The sequence below is a fragment of the Saccopteryx bilineata genome, chromosome 1 (genome assembly GCF_036850765.1).
Source record: "Saccopteryx bilineata isolate mSacBil1 chromosome 1, mSacBil1_pri_phased_curated, whole genome shotgun sequence".
In the NCBI taxonomy this organism is placed as follows: domain Eukaryota; kingdom Metazoa; phylum Chordata; class Mammalia; order Chiroptera; family Emballonuridae; genus Saccopteryx; species Saccopteryx bilineata.
The window spans coordinates 183,503,486-183,520,126 of NC_089490.1; the positions used below are offsets into that span (position 1 = coordinate 183,503,486).

The 16,641-nt window shown below is 39.9% G+C and overlaps 1 protein-coding gene across 6 annotated transcripts in view; it reads left to right on the top strand.

Moving 5' to 3' along the window:
• LRBA (LPS responsive beige-like anchor protein) overlaps positions 1–16,641 on the top strand; it is a 634,310-nt gene that overhangs the window by 574,995 nt on the left and 42,674 nt on the right. For 4 of the 6 annotated variants that reach the window (XM_066280997.1, XM_066281009.1, XM_066281036.1 and 1 more), the window contains exons 49-50: positions 10,873–10,962; positions 15,339–15,531. In XM_066280997.1, the coding sequence (XP_066137094.1) occupies positions 10,873–10,962; positions 15,339–15,531 (283 nt within the window). The remainder of the gene's footprint in view (positions 1–10,872; positions 10,963–15,338; positions 15,532–16,641) is intronic. The other 2 variants (XM_066281017.1, XM_066281027.1) reach the window with 1 other exon arrangement.

The following is a 16,641-nucleotide window of genomic DNA, read 5'->3' on the forward strand; positions in this document are numbered from 1 at the left end:
GTAACCACCACACTCTTGTCCATGTCTCTTAGTCTCATTTTTATGTTCCACCAATGTATGGAATCATGTAGTTCTTGTTTTTTTCTGATTTACTTATTTCACTCCTTATAATGTTATCAAGATCCCACCATTTTGCTGTAAATGATCTGATGTCATCATTTCTTATGGCTGAGTAGTATTCCATAGTGTATATGTGCCACATCTTCTTTATCCAGTCTTCTATTGAAGGGCTTTTTGGTTGTTTCCATGTCTTGGCCACTGTGAACAGTGCTGCAATGAACATGGGGCTACATGTGTCTTCACGTATCAATGTTTCTGAGGTTTTGGGGTATATACCCAGTAGAGGGATTGCTGGGTCATAAGGTAGTTCTATTTGCAGTTTTTTGAGGAACCACCATACTTTCCTCCATAATGGTTGTACTACTTTACAGTCCCATCAACAGTGAATGAGGGTTCCTTTTTCTCCACAGCCTCTCCAACATTTGCTATTACCCATCTTGTTGATAATAGCTAATCTAACAGGAGTGAGGTGGTATCTCATTGTAGTTTTGATTTGCATTTCTCTAATAACTAATGAAGCTGAGCATCTTTTCATATATCTGTTGGCCATTTGTATCTCTTCCTGGGAGAAGTGTCTGTTCATGTCCTCTTCCCATTTTTTTATTGGATTGTTTGTTTGTTGTTGAGTTTTATGAGTTCTTTGTAAATTTTGGATATTAGGCCCTTATCTGAGCTGTCGTTTGAAAATATCAGTTCCCATATAGTTGGCTGTCTGTTTATTTTTATATCAGTTTCTCTTGCTGAGCAAAAACTTTTAATTCTGATGTAGTCCCATTCATTTATCTTTGCCTTCACTTCTCTTGCCATTGGAGTCAAGTTCATAAAATGTTCTTTAAAACCCAGGTCCATGATTTTAGTACCTATGTCTTCTTCTATGTACTTTATTGTTTCAGGTCTTATATTTAGGTCTTTGATCCATTTTGAATTAATTTTAGTACACAGGGACAGGCTGTAGTCGAGTTTCATTCTTTTGCATGTGGCTTTCCAGTTTTCCCAACACCATTTGTTGAAGAGGCTTTCTTTTCTCCATTGTGTGTTGTTGGCCCCTTTATCAAAGATTATTTGACCGTGTATATGTGGTTTTATTTCTGGGCTTTCTATTCTGTTCCATTGGTCTGAGTGTCTATTTTTTTGACAATACCATGCTGTTTTGATTATCGTGGCCCTATGATATAGTTTGAAGTCAGGTATTGTAATGCCCCCAGCTTCATTCTTTTTCCTTAGGATTGTTTTGGCTATTCGGGGTTTTTTATAGTTCCATATAAATCTGATGATTTTTTGTTCCATTTCTTTAAAAAATCTCATAGGGATTTTGATGGGAATTGCATTAAATTTGTATATTGCTTTGGGTAATATGGCCATTTTGATTATATTTATTCTTCCTATCCAAGAACAAGGAATATTTTTCCATCTCATTGTATCTTTTTCGATTTCCCTTAACAATGCTTTGTAATTTTCATTATATAGGTCCTTTACGTTCTTTGTTATGTTTATTCCTAGGTATTTTATTTTTTTTGTTGCAATTGTGAAGGGGATTATTTTTTTGAGTTCGTTTTCTAATATTTCATTGTTGGCATATAGAAAGGCTATGGACTTTTGTATGTTAATTTTGTATCCTGCGACCTTACTGTATTGGTTTATTGTTTCTAATAATCTTTTTGTGGAGTCCTTCGGGTTTTCGATGTATAGGATCATATCATCAGCAAAAAGTGATAGCTTTACTTCTTCTTTTCCGATATGGATGCCTTTTATTTCTTTGTCTTGTCTGATTGCTCTGGCCAGAACTTCTAGCACCACGTTGAATAAGAGTGGAGAGAGTGGACAACCCTGTCTTGTTCCTGATTTAAGGTAGAAAGTCCTCAGTTTTATGCCGTTTAATAGGATGTTGGCTGATGGTTTATCATATATGGCCTTTATCATGTTGAGATATTTTCCTTCTATACCCATTTTGTTGAGAGTCTTAAACATAAAATTGTGTTGTATTTTATCAAAAGCCTTTTCTGCATCTATTGATAAGATCATGTGGTTTTTGTTCTTTGTTTTGTTGATATGGTGTATTACGTTAACCGTTTTGCGTATGTTGAATCATCCTTGAGATTCTGGGATGAATCCCACTTGATCATGATGTATTATTTTTTTAATATGTTGTTATATTCGGTTTGCCAGTATTTTGTTTAGTATTTTAGCATCTGTATTCATTAGAGATATTGGTCTGTAGTTTTCTTTCTTTGTGCCATCCTTGCCAGGTTTTGGTATGAGGGTTATGTTGGCCTCATAAAATGTGTTTGGAAGTATTGCTTCTTCAATTTTTTGGAAGACTTTGAGTAGAATAGGAACCAAGTCTTCTTTGAATGTTTGATAGAATTCACTAGTATAACCATCTGGGCCTGGACTTTTATTTTTGGGGAGATTTTTAATAGTTTTTTCTATTTCCTCCCTGCTGATTGGTCTGTTTAGGCTTTCTGCTTCTTCATGACTCAGTCTAGGAAGGTTGTATTGTTCTAGGAATTTATCCATTTCTTCTAGATTGTTGTATTTGGTGGCATATAATTTTTCATAGTATTCTACAATAATTCTTTGTATATCTATGATGTCTGTGGTGATCTCTCCTCTTTCATTTTGGATTTTATTTATTTGAGTCCTGTGTCTTTTTTCCTTGGTGAGTCTTGCCAAGGGTTTGTCAATTTTGTTGATCTTTTCAAAGAACCAGCTCCTTGTTTTATTGATTTTTTCTATAGTTTTTCTGTTCTCTATTTCATTTATTTCTGCTCTGATTTTTATTATCTCCTTTCTTCGGCTGGTTTTGGGTTGTCTTTGTTCTTCTTTTTCTAGTTCCTTAAGGTATGAAGTTAAGTGGTTTACTTCGGCTCTCTCTTGTTTGTTCATATAGGCCTGAAGTGATATGAACTTTCCTCTTATTACTGCTTTTGCTGCATCCCAGAGATTCTGATATGTCGTATTTTCATTTTCATTTGTCTGTATATATCTTTTGATCTCAGCGCTTATTTCTTCTTTGACCCATTCATTTTTTAGAAGTATGTTGTTTAGTTTCCACATTTTTGTGGGTTTTTCCCCCTCTTTTTTGCAGTTGAATTCTAGTTTCAAGGCTTTATGATCAGAAAATATGCTTGGTACAATTTCAATTTTTCTAAATTTGCTGATATTGTCTTTGTGGCCCAACATATGGTCAATTCTTGAGAATGTTCCATGTACACTAGAAAAAAATGTATACTCTGTCGCTTTGGGATGAAGTGTCCTGTAGATGTCTATCATATCCAGGTGTTCTAGTATTTCGTTTAAGGCCACTATATCTTTATTGATTCTCTGTTTGGATGACCGATCTAGAGCCGTCAGCGGTGTATTGAGGTCTCCAAGTATGATTGTATTTTTGTTAGTTTTTGTTTTAAGGTCAATAAGTAGCTGTCTTATATATTTTGGTGCTCCTTGGTTTGGTGCATATATATTAAGGATTGTTATGTCTTCTTGATTCAACTTCCCCTTAATCATTATGAAATGACCATTTTTGTCTCTGAGTACTTTTTCTGTCTTGTAGTCAGCATTATTAGATATGAGTATTGCTACGCCTGCTTTTTTTTGGGTGTTGTTTGCTTGGAGTATTGTTTTCCAGCCTTTCACTTTGTATTTGTTTTTATCCTTGTTGCTTAGATGTGTTTCTTGTAGGCAGCATATAGTTGGATTTTCTTTTTTAATCCATTCTGCTACTCTGTGTCTTTTTATTGGTAAGTTTAATCCATTTACATTTAGTGTAATTATTGACACTTGTGGGTTCCCTACTGCCATTTTATAAATTGCTTTCTGTTAGTTTTGTATCTAGTTTGATTCTTCTCTTTTGTTTTTCTATCATTTGTTTTTGTTTGTTTGTGTTCCATACTTCTTTCCTCTTTTGCTACCTTTTTTAAGTCAAGTGTTTTTGTGGTGGTTTTTTTAAGGGTGGTTACCATTAAGTAATGAAAAGGGTACCTACCATATTCATTGTAGTACCCTATCTTATAAGTATTTCTGCACTTCATCATCCTTTGCTACTGTTAATCTCCATCCTCTCCCCCCTTTTTTTCCTTTGTTGTCACAGTTTAAGTTTGGTTTTATTGTGTTCTTGGTGGAGCTGTTACTTGTGGTGTTGTTTTCTTTTGTTCTTTGAATCTGGTTGGAAAACCCCCTTTAGTATTTCCTGGAGTGGGGGCTTTCTGTTGATAAATTCTCTCATCTTTTCTGTATTTGTGAATGTTTTTATATCTCCTTCATACTTGAAGGATAGCTTTGATGGGTATAGTATTCTTGGCTGAAAGTTCCTCTCTTTCAGGGCTTTAAATATTGGGGTCCACTCTCTTCTAGCTTGTAGAGTTTCTGCTGAGAAATCTGATGATAATCTAATAGGCCTTCCTTTATATGTTGTACTCTTCTTTTCCCTGGCTGCCTTGAGAATTTTTTCTTTGTCATTGGTTTGTGTCATCTTTATTATGATGTGCCTTGGAGTGGGTTTGTTGGGGTTAAGAAAACTCGGTGTTCTGTTTGCTTCTTGAATTTGAGGCTTTAGTTTCTTCCACAGGCTTGGGAAGTTCTCGTCTATTATTTGTTTGAGTATATTCTCCATTCCATTTTCTTTCTCTTCTCCCTCTGATATACCTATTATTCTTATGTTATTCTTTCTGATGGAGTCAGACAATTCCTGTAGGGCTTTCTCGTTTTTTATTATTTTTGAGTCTCTTTCTTCTCTCTGTTGTGCCTCAAGTTGTTTGTCTTCTATTTCACTAATCCTATCTTCAATCTGGGCTGTTCTGTTAGCTAAGCTTGTTACCTCATTTTTCAGCTCGTGAATTGAGTTTTTCATTTCTGTTTGATTTGTTTTTATAGTTTCAATTTCCTTGGTAATATATTCTTTGTGTTCATTGAGTTGTTTTCTGATCTCCCTATATTGCCTTTCTGTGTTTTCTTGTATATCTCTGAGTATTTTTAAGATTTCTATTTTAAATTCTCTGTCATTTAGCTCCAAGTCTTCCAATATGTTAAGTCTTTTCTCCATAGATTTTTCCACATCTATTTGTGTTACCTCTCTTTCTTTTGTATCCATAATATTCGATTTCCTCTTTCTTATCGGCATCTGAGGGTGGTCTTATTGATAGCACTAATTAGAATTAATAAAGGGTAAAAAGTAAAAAAAAAAAAAAAAAAAAAAAAAAAAGGTAAAACACCCCACACAAAAAAACAGTAATAATTTATTATTTCCCCCTTTTTTTCTCTCTTCTCTTTCCCTCCTCTCCCCTCCTCAGGGAAATATTGTGCCTATAATGGAGGGCCTGATTTGGGGTGAAGAGTTCAAGGGGCAAAAAAAAAGGGAGTAGGGACCTACTAAATGCAAAAAAAAAAAAAAAAAAGGGAAGAATATCTTAGACAAGCATAAGATGATTTGCTTGTAAGTGATGGTCGACTAAGAGATATAATGAGAGGGATAAGAGGGAACCAGAAAAAAGGACCAAAAAAGAATAATAAAGAAGAAAAAATAAAAATAATAAGTAAAAATCTGTTGTATTAAGTGCAGCGAAGACTAAATACAATGGAGACCTTGGGTTGGGAGGACCCAAAATGCCACAAAAATAAACAAACAAGAAAAAAAAAAAAAAAACAAAAGCAAAAAAGAGAAATAAAGCCAAAAAAAAGCCTTGAGTCCCAAATTAACTAATTTGTTCATGATTGAGGATTATATGGGAGGAAAGTAAAATGAGAAAAGAAAAAACGAATAGAAAGGAAAAAATAAGAAAAAGAGAAAAACGAAGGAAGAAATAAAATAGGAAGAGAAAAAAACAAAATAAAGCAAGACAAAAAAAAAAAAAAAAAGAGGAGAGAGTGAAAGTTAAGTGTTTTGGAGTATAACCTTAAAGGAGGGTGAGGATGAAGAAGAAAAATGAAATGCAACACTCATGGGTAGTGTAGTTCAAGAAAGGGGAAGCATAAGATGGGCAGAGAATAGAAGGACCGAGGTGGAGGAAATAAAGGCAAAAAGATAGAAGAAACAAACAACAACAACAACAAAAAAAAAATTAGTGGATCAAGTTGTAAAGTCTGTGGGTTTTTCTTGATTTTGAGAGGTTAACTTCTTCCTTTTTCTTTTCTCTCCCTCTTCCTGGTTGGTGACTCTGTACCCCAGGCTCTGCCCCTGTGTCACTCTTAGGTAGGGATTTGCAGTTGATGGGGTTCTATGGCAATGTCATATAATTGGCTTTAGTCTTGCTGGAAGTAAAGGCTTGTTGGCATTTGCAGGGTCCAACGATGAGAGAGTTTGCTTTCCTGGATTCTCTCTCCTAGTCCCCCCTTTCTGAATTAGCAGCCTGGTGATCCAGCTATAAGGCTGCAACTGCTTCTGCCTGGGGAGTAAGAGGCTCAAAGAGCTGGGAAATCCCCACTCTATCCCCACTCAGTGCAAGGCTTTGGGAAAGGCTCTGAGAGTCAGGGCCTCCAGTGTAATCAGGCGGGGGTGGGAGTCAATTGTTGTCAAGGTGACTGTTCAGCGTCTATCATTTAGTTGGACCTCTCAACCCAGGCTTTCCACGCTTTGTAGCCTGTTTTTGCAGGGAAGAAGAGGCACTAGTCTCTGCTTACGACTAGTGTAGTATAGACCTTATTATCTGCCAAGTCCTTCTTGTTAGCGTTTATCTCTGAATATGGAGGCTCTATCAATCAGAAGTTGCCCCCGCCCCTTTAGCAAGAGGCACTAAAAAATATCACGCCTCTTGTCTTGGATCGCTGAACTGAGAGAGATCTTATCAATTAGAACCGAGGGTGCGCAGATTTTATGGGTTAAGCTAATTTCAGTGATTGGGTCGCAGCTGTGCTTCCGAAGGTATTTTAGGCTGCCTGCGCGCGCCCCTCCCCCAACGCTTGATTGTTAGCTTGAATGGCTGGGTGAGGTGCCCCGCCCACGGAGAGAATCTCCCAAGCCTCTCCCGCTCGCCCCGCCGCTGGTGGCTGGACCGCACCAGGCGCAGGATAATGGAGCCCCCTGGGTGTGTGGGCCAGCAGGGCGCCCTGGGCGCGTGGAATGCCCAAGGCACGCGCGCGAATGGGGCGCTCCGGGCACCGGTGGCCGGCGACCCCCACTCGCAGTGTGCGGGCCGCTGGGAACGTCAGCGGTGCTCAACTGGACCGGGCGCGCGGTGGCGATTCGCGGCGGCCGCTCGCGGTTCCCAAGTATATGGGCTGACTCACCACAGGCGCACTTCCTTGTGGTTTGAAAGAACGTCCCTGTGGTAGATTCCTCCACACCCTCGTCTCTCAGATTCAAGTGATAACAGTCCTTTCGCTATCAGTTTGTGTGGAACTCCGGATTGCTCCGAGGATAAATTTTTCTGTTTCTAGTTGATAAATTTGTTGTGATTTAGGGGAGAGCTGTCGGACGTGCTGCTCATGGCGCCATTTCCGTGACGTCACTAACTCTATGTTTTTATATGTTGGAGTTTCACCTGAAAAAGGAAAAGTCATTTCTGCTGCTTACAGTTATACACCAGCGTATACAGAACAAGGAGGAAAAGTCAAACACCATTGGCTTAGATTTCTCCCGTGTGAATGACACTCAAATCAATTCCTCTGATCCTTCGTCTCAGAGCTGGTGGTGGGCTTTGTGCGTTGGCCATCTTGACCTAGATAGATGGCTGTGACTGTCACTTCAGATTCCACGTCTGACATAAGATATACTGTCTTTCTCCTGCCAAACTAGTTCTCCTGAACACAAACTTGTACTTCCATTTATTGCTTTATGATTCTCTAGAATATGCAAGTTGGAAAGAAAGCAACTTTCTTTTTTTTCATTGCTCAAGGTCATCAGTCTCTCTAGGACCTGTTGATTTTCCCTTGGTCATGGTTCACATATTCATCCCTTTCTTCCAAATACCACCACTCCCATAAAGATCAAGATATACAATTCCTGTGCTTTAGCTGCTCCCCGGACCTGTAGAGAGATCTGTCTCTGGGTGCTTTACTGTGCTGTGCATTTGGAAACCAGACTCAGATTTCAGTTTCCTAAAATATGTGTTCACCATTATCATCATAAACTCCTCAAGCATTTCTTCTCTCCCTGTTCTCGCTGTGTTAAACTGGTATCACACCGAGTCTCACACCTAATAATAATACAGCATTTTATTTAGTGTTTTGTATGTACTAGGTATTGTGCTAGGCACTTTATATGTATGATTTTATTTTATTCTCTAAATGATTCTATGAGCTAGGTGTTATTCTTATCTCAATTTTATAGATGGGGAAACTTATCCAAAGTCACAGAGCAGGTAAAGGGCTAAGTCAGGATTAGCACTCTGAACCAGCCAACATCATAGGCCAAGTGTGGAAGCTGTTTGTTCCTTCCTCCCTTTTATGGGGAAAGGCAGCAGTCCAGGGAAAGGGCATTGGCTTTGCTAACTGCTTTTACAAGAGACTTGAGCTTCACGTTCATAAACGTAGCCCCAGAATCTATATATCATAAAATAACAGTGCTCCCACTTCTTTTTTATGACTACTTTGAGGCTTCAATTTGCCATTGTGATATTTTTTCCCCTCAACTTCAAGATTGTCCTTGATGTTGATCATATATTGATTATTCCCTATCAAGAAAGAGTTTAGATGCAGTTCTGAAATGGTCCTAGTCTCTGCTCTTCACTTCCTATTGGGTTTTTTTTCCTGTTTCTAAAGTCTAGGGCCAGGATGATCTCCCACTGGATAAAACCAACCCTTGCCTAGCTACACTGCTCTACTGACTATGTGTGAACATACTTTGCTATAATAATAATGGTGATGATGATAATAGAGATACCTTGTTAATCCACTCATTAGATTGTAAGCTCATGGGTATGTATGTAGGCCCAGTCTTATCCCTAGGCCCTGCCATAGATCTAACAGATGCAGAGAAGGATAGCTTAATGATGAGAGTATGAGATCTAGAATCAAGCTTATTGGGTATGGATTTAGAGCTTGCTGTTTAATTACTATGTGACCCTGGACAAGATATTTAAGTTCTTTGTGCATTATTCTTCTTCTCTGTAAAATGGAAATAGCAAAGTATATTATACAGTTTAAAGATGAAATGATATGATCGTAAATCACTTAGAAAAGTTCCTGGCAAATAGTAAGTACTAAATAAATATGCATTTTTGTTGTTAGTCACCTTCAATGACAATGTGTTGACTGCATATTGAAGGCCTAATCTGTACTAAGCACTGTATGTTTTTACCTATGTATCATTTAATTCTTAATATAACACTGTGAGGTGGGTACTGGTGTTATCCACATTTTACAGAGAGAGGAAATGGAAACTTGGATTAAATAGCTTGCCCTGTCACATAGCTTATAGGTGGTATGCATTTCGGATTCAAGTATGATCTGTGTTTGACTTCACACCCACGCTGCTCCCACCATACCCCTCAGCTTTCTCCGAGGTGCCTCCCAGTCTGTCTGCCTAACCAAGCCACAAGCATTCCTTGAACTTAGCAGACTGAATGCATCAAACTGTTATCCAGGCTTCCAGGTACATCTTCCCTGCTTCCTGTACTAGCGACACACTCTTCCAACACTGAGAGCTTTCACGGCTGTGCATGTAGTTGAGATCACTGAATGCATAAATGAATGGACTGTTTCTCACAGAGTCATTGTAAAGGGTTATCAGTGGTGTTCTCATCAAATAAAAAGAAGGAAATTAATATTGGGACTGATTATAGTTTCTTTTTATGATTTATTAATTGGCTCTAGTACTGCAGAGCATATAAAAATCAAAGACCTGGTTCCTTAGAGGTTAAAAAAATAACTTGATGAACATATGTTCTAATGAATTTAAGGTTTCTGCATCTTGTTGGCCTGAAAGTTAAGCAGGCTGACTGTAGTGGAGGTGTAAATGTAGTGTTCATAATATCTTTGCTTCCTTCTCTCCCTCACACACAGTGTAGCATTTATTCATTTGGCCAATTTAGGCCTCCAATAGTGAGGAAGGTATGTAAGGTCCTTGCTCTCACAGGGCTTGTATTTTAGTAGGAGGAAACAAACAGAAACAAGTGCATGTGTAAACTAATGGCAGGTTGTGACAGCGTCTGGCCTGCCTGAGGTCCCACGGTGAGGCAGTTACTGATGATTGGGAAGGAGCATCTGTGTGAGGTGGCCGGGAAGAGCTGGCGGGGGCACCTGGCACAGGGTGCACGCACACAGCTATGGAAAAGGGCACACACGTGTTTCTGATGTTTAGTTGGTCTCTGCTTTAACCATCTCATGCTTGGATACAACATATGGCTTTGACTTTGTTGTTTAGCCACCTAGGTTCAAAGAGACTGTCAACAATAATGCTCTTCCTATCGCAAAACTAATAGCATCAAACCATTCCCACAGGTGCTCTGTTTCTTTCTTCCTCCTTTCTACTTCCCAGGAATAAATGGGGCCTACAATCAAAGCAACAATGGCTTTTCTCTATACCTGTAAAAGATTAGCTGTAGTCATCAGGGATGATGCAAGCAGGAAAAAAATGCAAGAAAACAGAAATGAAGCCAGAAAGGACAATTTCTGATTGTAATAGCAGTTTCTGTTTCATATCACTGAGCGAGATGAGAAAGTTCTGCAGAGTTTTTTAGGAACAGCTTCCACAGTGCTGCAGGGTGACCTCACCCTCCATGCCCCTGCCAGGTGCTCAGCCCCACTGTGAAAACACGAGCTTGATTTTCAACGTGAGACAAGCCAGAAGTATGGAATGACATTTTCAGGTGACAGTTGTGGTTCAATTGCCTGTAATTAGCACCTCTTAACCCTCAAACTTGCCTCTACCTTTTTCAGGCTGTGGAAGCTCAAATCCGAAGTTTTGGCCAGACGCCTTCCCAGCTCCTCATAGAGCCCCATCCTCCCAGAGGCTCGGCTATGCAGGTGGTAAGTGCCGCCTCCCTCCCCGCACTGCTTGAGTCTCTGAGACCCGTCTCAACATTCTTAACAGGCTCTCCTCCTACTTGAGACTCTCCACCGCATCTGGGCCTGTTCTCCTGCCATGCTTGTTAACCTGTTAACAACCAGCAGAAACTTGTGCATGCTCTCCGGAAGTCTTGGGGAAGGTAGACACTGCTCCAGGGCTCTGGGATTTCATTGGGTCATGTTTCGGTGCTGCAGAATGAAAAGGCTTAGAATCGTCACATATCTCACTGGAGGATTAGGATTAGGACTACAGACATAGGAGTGATTTGTTTTCTGGTTTGAGCCTGTGGGTTTCTAGATTAGTTTGGTTGCTTGTATTCTTTATATCCCAATATGCTTTTCAGTTTGGGAATTTTTAAACGAATCCTAATATGTAAGATACTGTTTTTGAAGGTCAGGGCCCTCAGGGAGAAAGGAACGATAGTTTGGTGTACCGAGCCACCCAAAGCTTACTGGCACACAGAGGTGATTTGAATTTCTCTGGTGCTGAGGGTGAGATGGGTGTGTCTTCTGCGCTGCCTGCCCTGGCTCCCTTCCTCACTGCTGCGGGGTAGGCTGAGACGCTGGACCTCTCTTTCCATGTGGTCTTTCGAAGTCAAGGAAGGTAGCCCAGGCCACTTCCTGGCAGGAGCAAGCTTCCACAGAATGCTCCCGCCAGACTTCCTGAAGCTCACTTTGGACATTACACACCACCATTTATTCCACATTCTATTGATCAGAGGGAATCGGAGGCCAGCCCAGAATCAGGAGCAGGGAAATAGACCCATCTGCAACATAATGCAACCAGCCATCTTTCTTCCTGAGATTTCAGGGGTTAAATTTTTCAATGATGAAAAAAAGAAATTCAGCATGGTAACTAACACTAAATTGTGTGATGAGAATAATTTCTCTAAAGAATGGACTATGGGTATTATATATTTTTTCTTTAATTGTCCTTCAATAAAGCAGATTGCTCATCAGTGTTTTAATAGGAAGTATACAATCTGCTTCCATAAATAGAATGAACAATCTGAGATTGGGTTTCCATGCTGTGGCCAGAGGTGGCAGAATTTGGACAGCCCCTGGGTGGGAGGGAGCAGCAGCCAGGTGGCGGGTCCGGATCATGCCCTCTCTGCCCCGGGCTCGGGCTCGGGCTCGCATCTGCAGCTGTCTCTCCCCCCCTCCACCCATTTATTCTCTTTGTCATCTTTCTTCTTCCATGCCCTTTTCACCTTTATTTTCTAGTTGTATGGATTGGCCATCACCGTCAGCTACAAGCATTTAAATATTTATTTGCATCATCTTTTCCAAAGTGTTTTTAAAAAGGTGAAATCAGATTTAAATGAACAGAAAGGATAACTTTAGTGAGCAGATGACTACATGAAAAGGGAACGTTGAGCAAGAACAATGGAAGACAATGCCATAAAAATAGTAATAAAAACAGTGAGAATGATTTATGTTTGGGGTTTGGAATTAGTTTGGGTAATAGCTTGTCAGGGAGACTCAGGCTGTTGTGGGGCTGGCTAATGGAAGCCCCTCTGCTGCTCCATTGACTTTCTACCTGGGTCACTGCACAGCCTTGGTCACTGGGGCAACGAGGGGGCTCCCTCTGCCAGCCTCCCTCCCTGGCAGCAGGGCTGCTGGTTCATTGGGCAGATCAGCTTCCCTGTCTCCAAGTGGGAAAGCGCCTGTTCAGATGAGGAGGAGGACCGTCTCTCCCGTTAGCTTTATCCTGTGAATCGAAAACCGGAACCCCTTTGCAGACACGTGCAGATTGTGTCTTTCATCTTACACATATGTGGGTGGGAAAGAAAGGTGTGTTGGAAAGAAACCAGAGTTGTCAACAAGTGTGTACACTTAATCTGGGAAAACTGAATGAAATTTGGCTAGGAATTTCCTCCTCCTGCCTCAGATTTGGCTTACCAAGGCACCTAGGGTGAGATGAGGGCCTGTTTCTTTTATCCCTGTTGTACCACGTGTCCTCTCATGTATAGCTGCCGCCGTCACGGTAGACCAGCCCGTGATGCTGGCGGGGTGCTTTTCCTTACCTAGTGCTCTTATTCCATGCTTGTTAGCTAAGGAGATGATGGAGCTTCCAAGAGAGTTTCCTGCTGCTTGCCTGTGTTGTGAGCTTCAGTCGGGATGGAGTGTATGAGAACAGAATGGAGGGACAGCTTGTGAGAGTGCAAAGCACAATTCTGGACGTGGTGTCCGTGGCTTTCTGTGGAAAGTGGCTTATCCTTGCCATGTGGCCGTGAGTGGCTGCTGAAGTCACTATGTAAACAAGACATTCTTTCTACACATTAGAGATATTTTTCAATTTTTTAAAGGGCATAAACATTGGAATTATTCAATTTGAGTCTGATTGTGTTTACAATATGAATTGTTAAGCTGAACAATATGCATCAGCCTCCTTACGGTAAGAATTTATGATGTATGTTGTACTCTGACTTTCTCAGAGTTTATAAATTGACTTTAGTAAATATTATTTAAGAAGCATAATTGAATAAAGCTTGGTAGTCTGAGTGATGTTCGTTTCCTTTTCTCAGGACTTCATAGCGATGTTGCTCAGTGTTTCTCATTCATACCCAATTTCCCAGAATTCCTTAAAACTGTGTGCAAGGTCCTTTGTATGACAAAGATTACTTAATGATATCAGAGGTTTTAAAAAGAAAAGGCACAAATGTTTATGGTTTTTACTGCCATTCAGATGAGTTCCCCCATCAACCATGAGTGCACCCCAGCGTACACGCACGAGATAGCAGAAATGAAAGCCACTTCGTGCTGCGTTAAGTGCGTGCACCATAATATACACCAGGTGTAGTAATTAGCAGGCACACGAAGGCTGCCTATTTGTCTGGTTTTGCTGCTGTTGCTGTAATCCCCCTGTGTTTTCACACCATCAGATAGTTGGATTTAATTGAGGCCACATCAGATGAGGCATTACTGACACCTTTAATTGAATGAGCATCCAGGGAGGATTAACTCATAATATTGATTGGCTTTTAGCCACTTGCTCAGAAGGGTGTCTGGGTAGCTTATTAGTTGCCTTTATTTACACCTTTATGCAAAGAGTGCAAATAGGAATTCTTAGTGCAATATGTTTTTTTAAGTACTCTTAATAACTTTTTTAAAAGGACTGATAATAAAAATGCAAATGTATTTAATTTTTTATTAGCAGTTCTGAATAAATACACGTTAAATATATGTGCTTACACACATTTACATATACCTGGCATTTTGAAATATGGCGGGTAAAGCATCCAGAAGCACTCCATCAAAGTGTTTCGGTTCTGAATGATACTAATCAGCTATTAGGAAATAGAAGCGGTAGAAGGGGATGGCTACAGACGTACAGTGCACTCGCTGCCCGGGAGCACGCTGCCTACCGCACCTACAGAGAAAGCCAGTAAATCAGCGGGCTCATACAAGTCTTGCATTATGACATATGGGTGGTAGGAATGTTCTAAATCCTTAGTTGTCCTCAAGATTTATTTCATTGCTAGTTATTAGAGCAGACAGTGTTTTGTGTAACATTTTTAATTACCTTCTGCTTTTCAAAAGAGAAATCAAAGGTCTTGAGTTTTGGTTTTTTTACCAAGAAGGAAGAGGGGCATCTGGGTATTTCTCTTTATTCTCAGCTGTAACAAGAAACACTGGCATTTGCATTATAAAAGTGCAGTGTTTATGACTTGGTACACTATATAAATATATTGTTTCTACAAGTACGTTTAATTATGCCTTGCTTTGGAACACCTTTATAATTAAGTTTGTGTATTACATTCTTCAGTTATTTCTCTGCTGAAATAATACATGCATGTTGTATAACTCTGGTTTATAAATATATCTCTTTTAATTATCTCTTTATTTAGTTGTCACAGTCTTCACGCTAACTCAACACAATTTCTGATGATCTTCAGACATTACCTTGACTTGCTTTTGGGCCTGTTGCCTACTCTTCATTCTTTTTTATTTATATTTTTGTAGTTGGCACATAATAGCAGTCAGAAGGGTTTAATGCGATCCCCAATACTTTGCCTGTTTAGAGTCTAAATCAAATCATTCTTTTAGTTCTTCATGGGAGTGAAGTAGGAAAGGGAGCCAATAAAATTTATTGATTTTTAAAGTGTTTCTGTTAATGTATTCTCCTTCAATCACCAAAAATTCGACCAATGACATACGTGACAATGAGCGAGTCCTGATTGCTGTTCTGTGCGCCTTCCTGCTCACTGAGCGCTCATTTGCAGCTGGCATTAACGTGGTCTTCCTCTTCTCTTCCTGCACCCCTCTCGTCTCTTGTCTCTCGTCTCTGTCTTTTCTTTCCTGTGTACTTGGGTCTCGTCATGCCCACTCAATAGTATCTCCTCCTGCAGAGTCCATTGATGTTCACAGACCAAGCCCAGCAGGATGTTATCATGGTCCTGAAGTTCCCCTCCAACTCCCCTGTCACTCACGTGGCAGCCAACACCCAGCCCGGCCTGGCGACTCCTGCTGTGATCACAGTCACTGCCAACAGGCTCTTTGCCGTGAACAAGTGGCACAGCCTTCCTGGTAAGTGAAGAAATATCCTCGTATAAGGCATAGTAACTGGTGAACACTGTATAAAGATATTGCAATATCTACTTAAATAGATATCTGAACCATTAAGCTTTTTTAATTTTCAAGCATTAGTGTAAATCAAAATGTTTGATAATTTGAAAGGCTTAAAGAAGTTGCGTATGAGGCATAGAATACATCTTAAACTATTATTTGGCATCTGGTAGTTTGTATTCTTGAGATAAATATTATTTCTAACATAGTATTTAATATAATGATATCTATATTATATCCATAAATAGTATATATTTGTCACATGTTCCCTTCTGTCCAATCATTCATTGACTGAGTACACACTTCTGATTGTCTACTTCATGCCTTTTGTTGTGTGGCATGGTAGTATTGTCATGGGTGATAGAAAAAAGAACGCTTACATATTTTGCCAAAAATACTGCAAACCTGTAAGTACATTGTCTTCTTTCATTGAGTGCTGAGTAGTGAAGGTAACAACAGCAAGATGCTACAGTAACTGTTAGAATCATAAGCCCTCAAAGCAGGGGTCTCCATATGTGGCCCCCTGAGGCCATTTATCCGCCCCGCCACTTCCGGAAGGGGCACCTCTTTCATTGGTGGTCAGTGAGAGGAGCATAGTTCCCATTGAAATACTAGATCAGTTTGTTGATTTAAATTTACTTGTTCTTTATTTTAAATATTGTATTTTTCTTGTTTTGTTTTTTTACTTTAAAATAAGATATGTGCAGTGTGCATAGGGATTTGTTCATAGTTTTTTTTATAGTCCAGCCCTCCAACGGTCTGAGGGACAGTGAACTGGCCCCCTGTGTAAAAGGTTTGGGGACCCCTGCCTCAAAGCATGAAGAGACACGAGAGTTCATCTGGTCCAGCCCTGCGTTTTACCCATGAGCACACTGAGCCCAGGCAGCTTGCCTTGTTCAGTCTCCCATGTGGTCAGTCGGTGGCACAGCCAGGTTTGAACCCCAGTTTTCTGACTCAGATTTTATGATCACTTCTCCTTGATTTATTTCTCCTCGTTAGAACAGGAATGTTTGGATCTGAGTTTAGTGCTGTTCTTTTTGGCCACTAGTTAGAAATCCTTTTTTGAGAAAG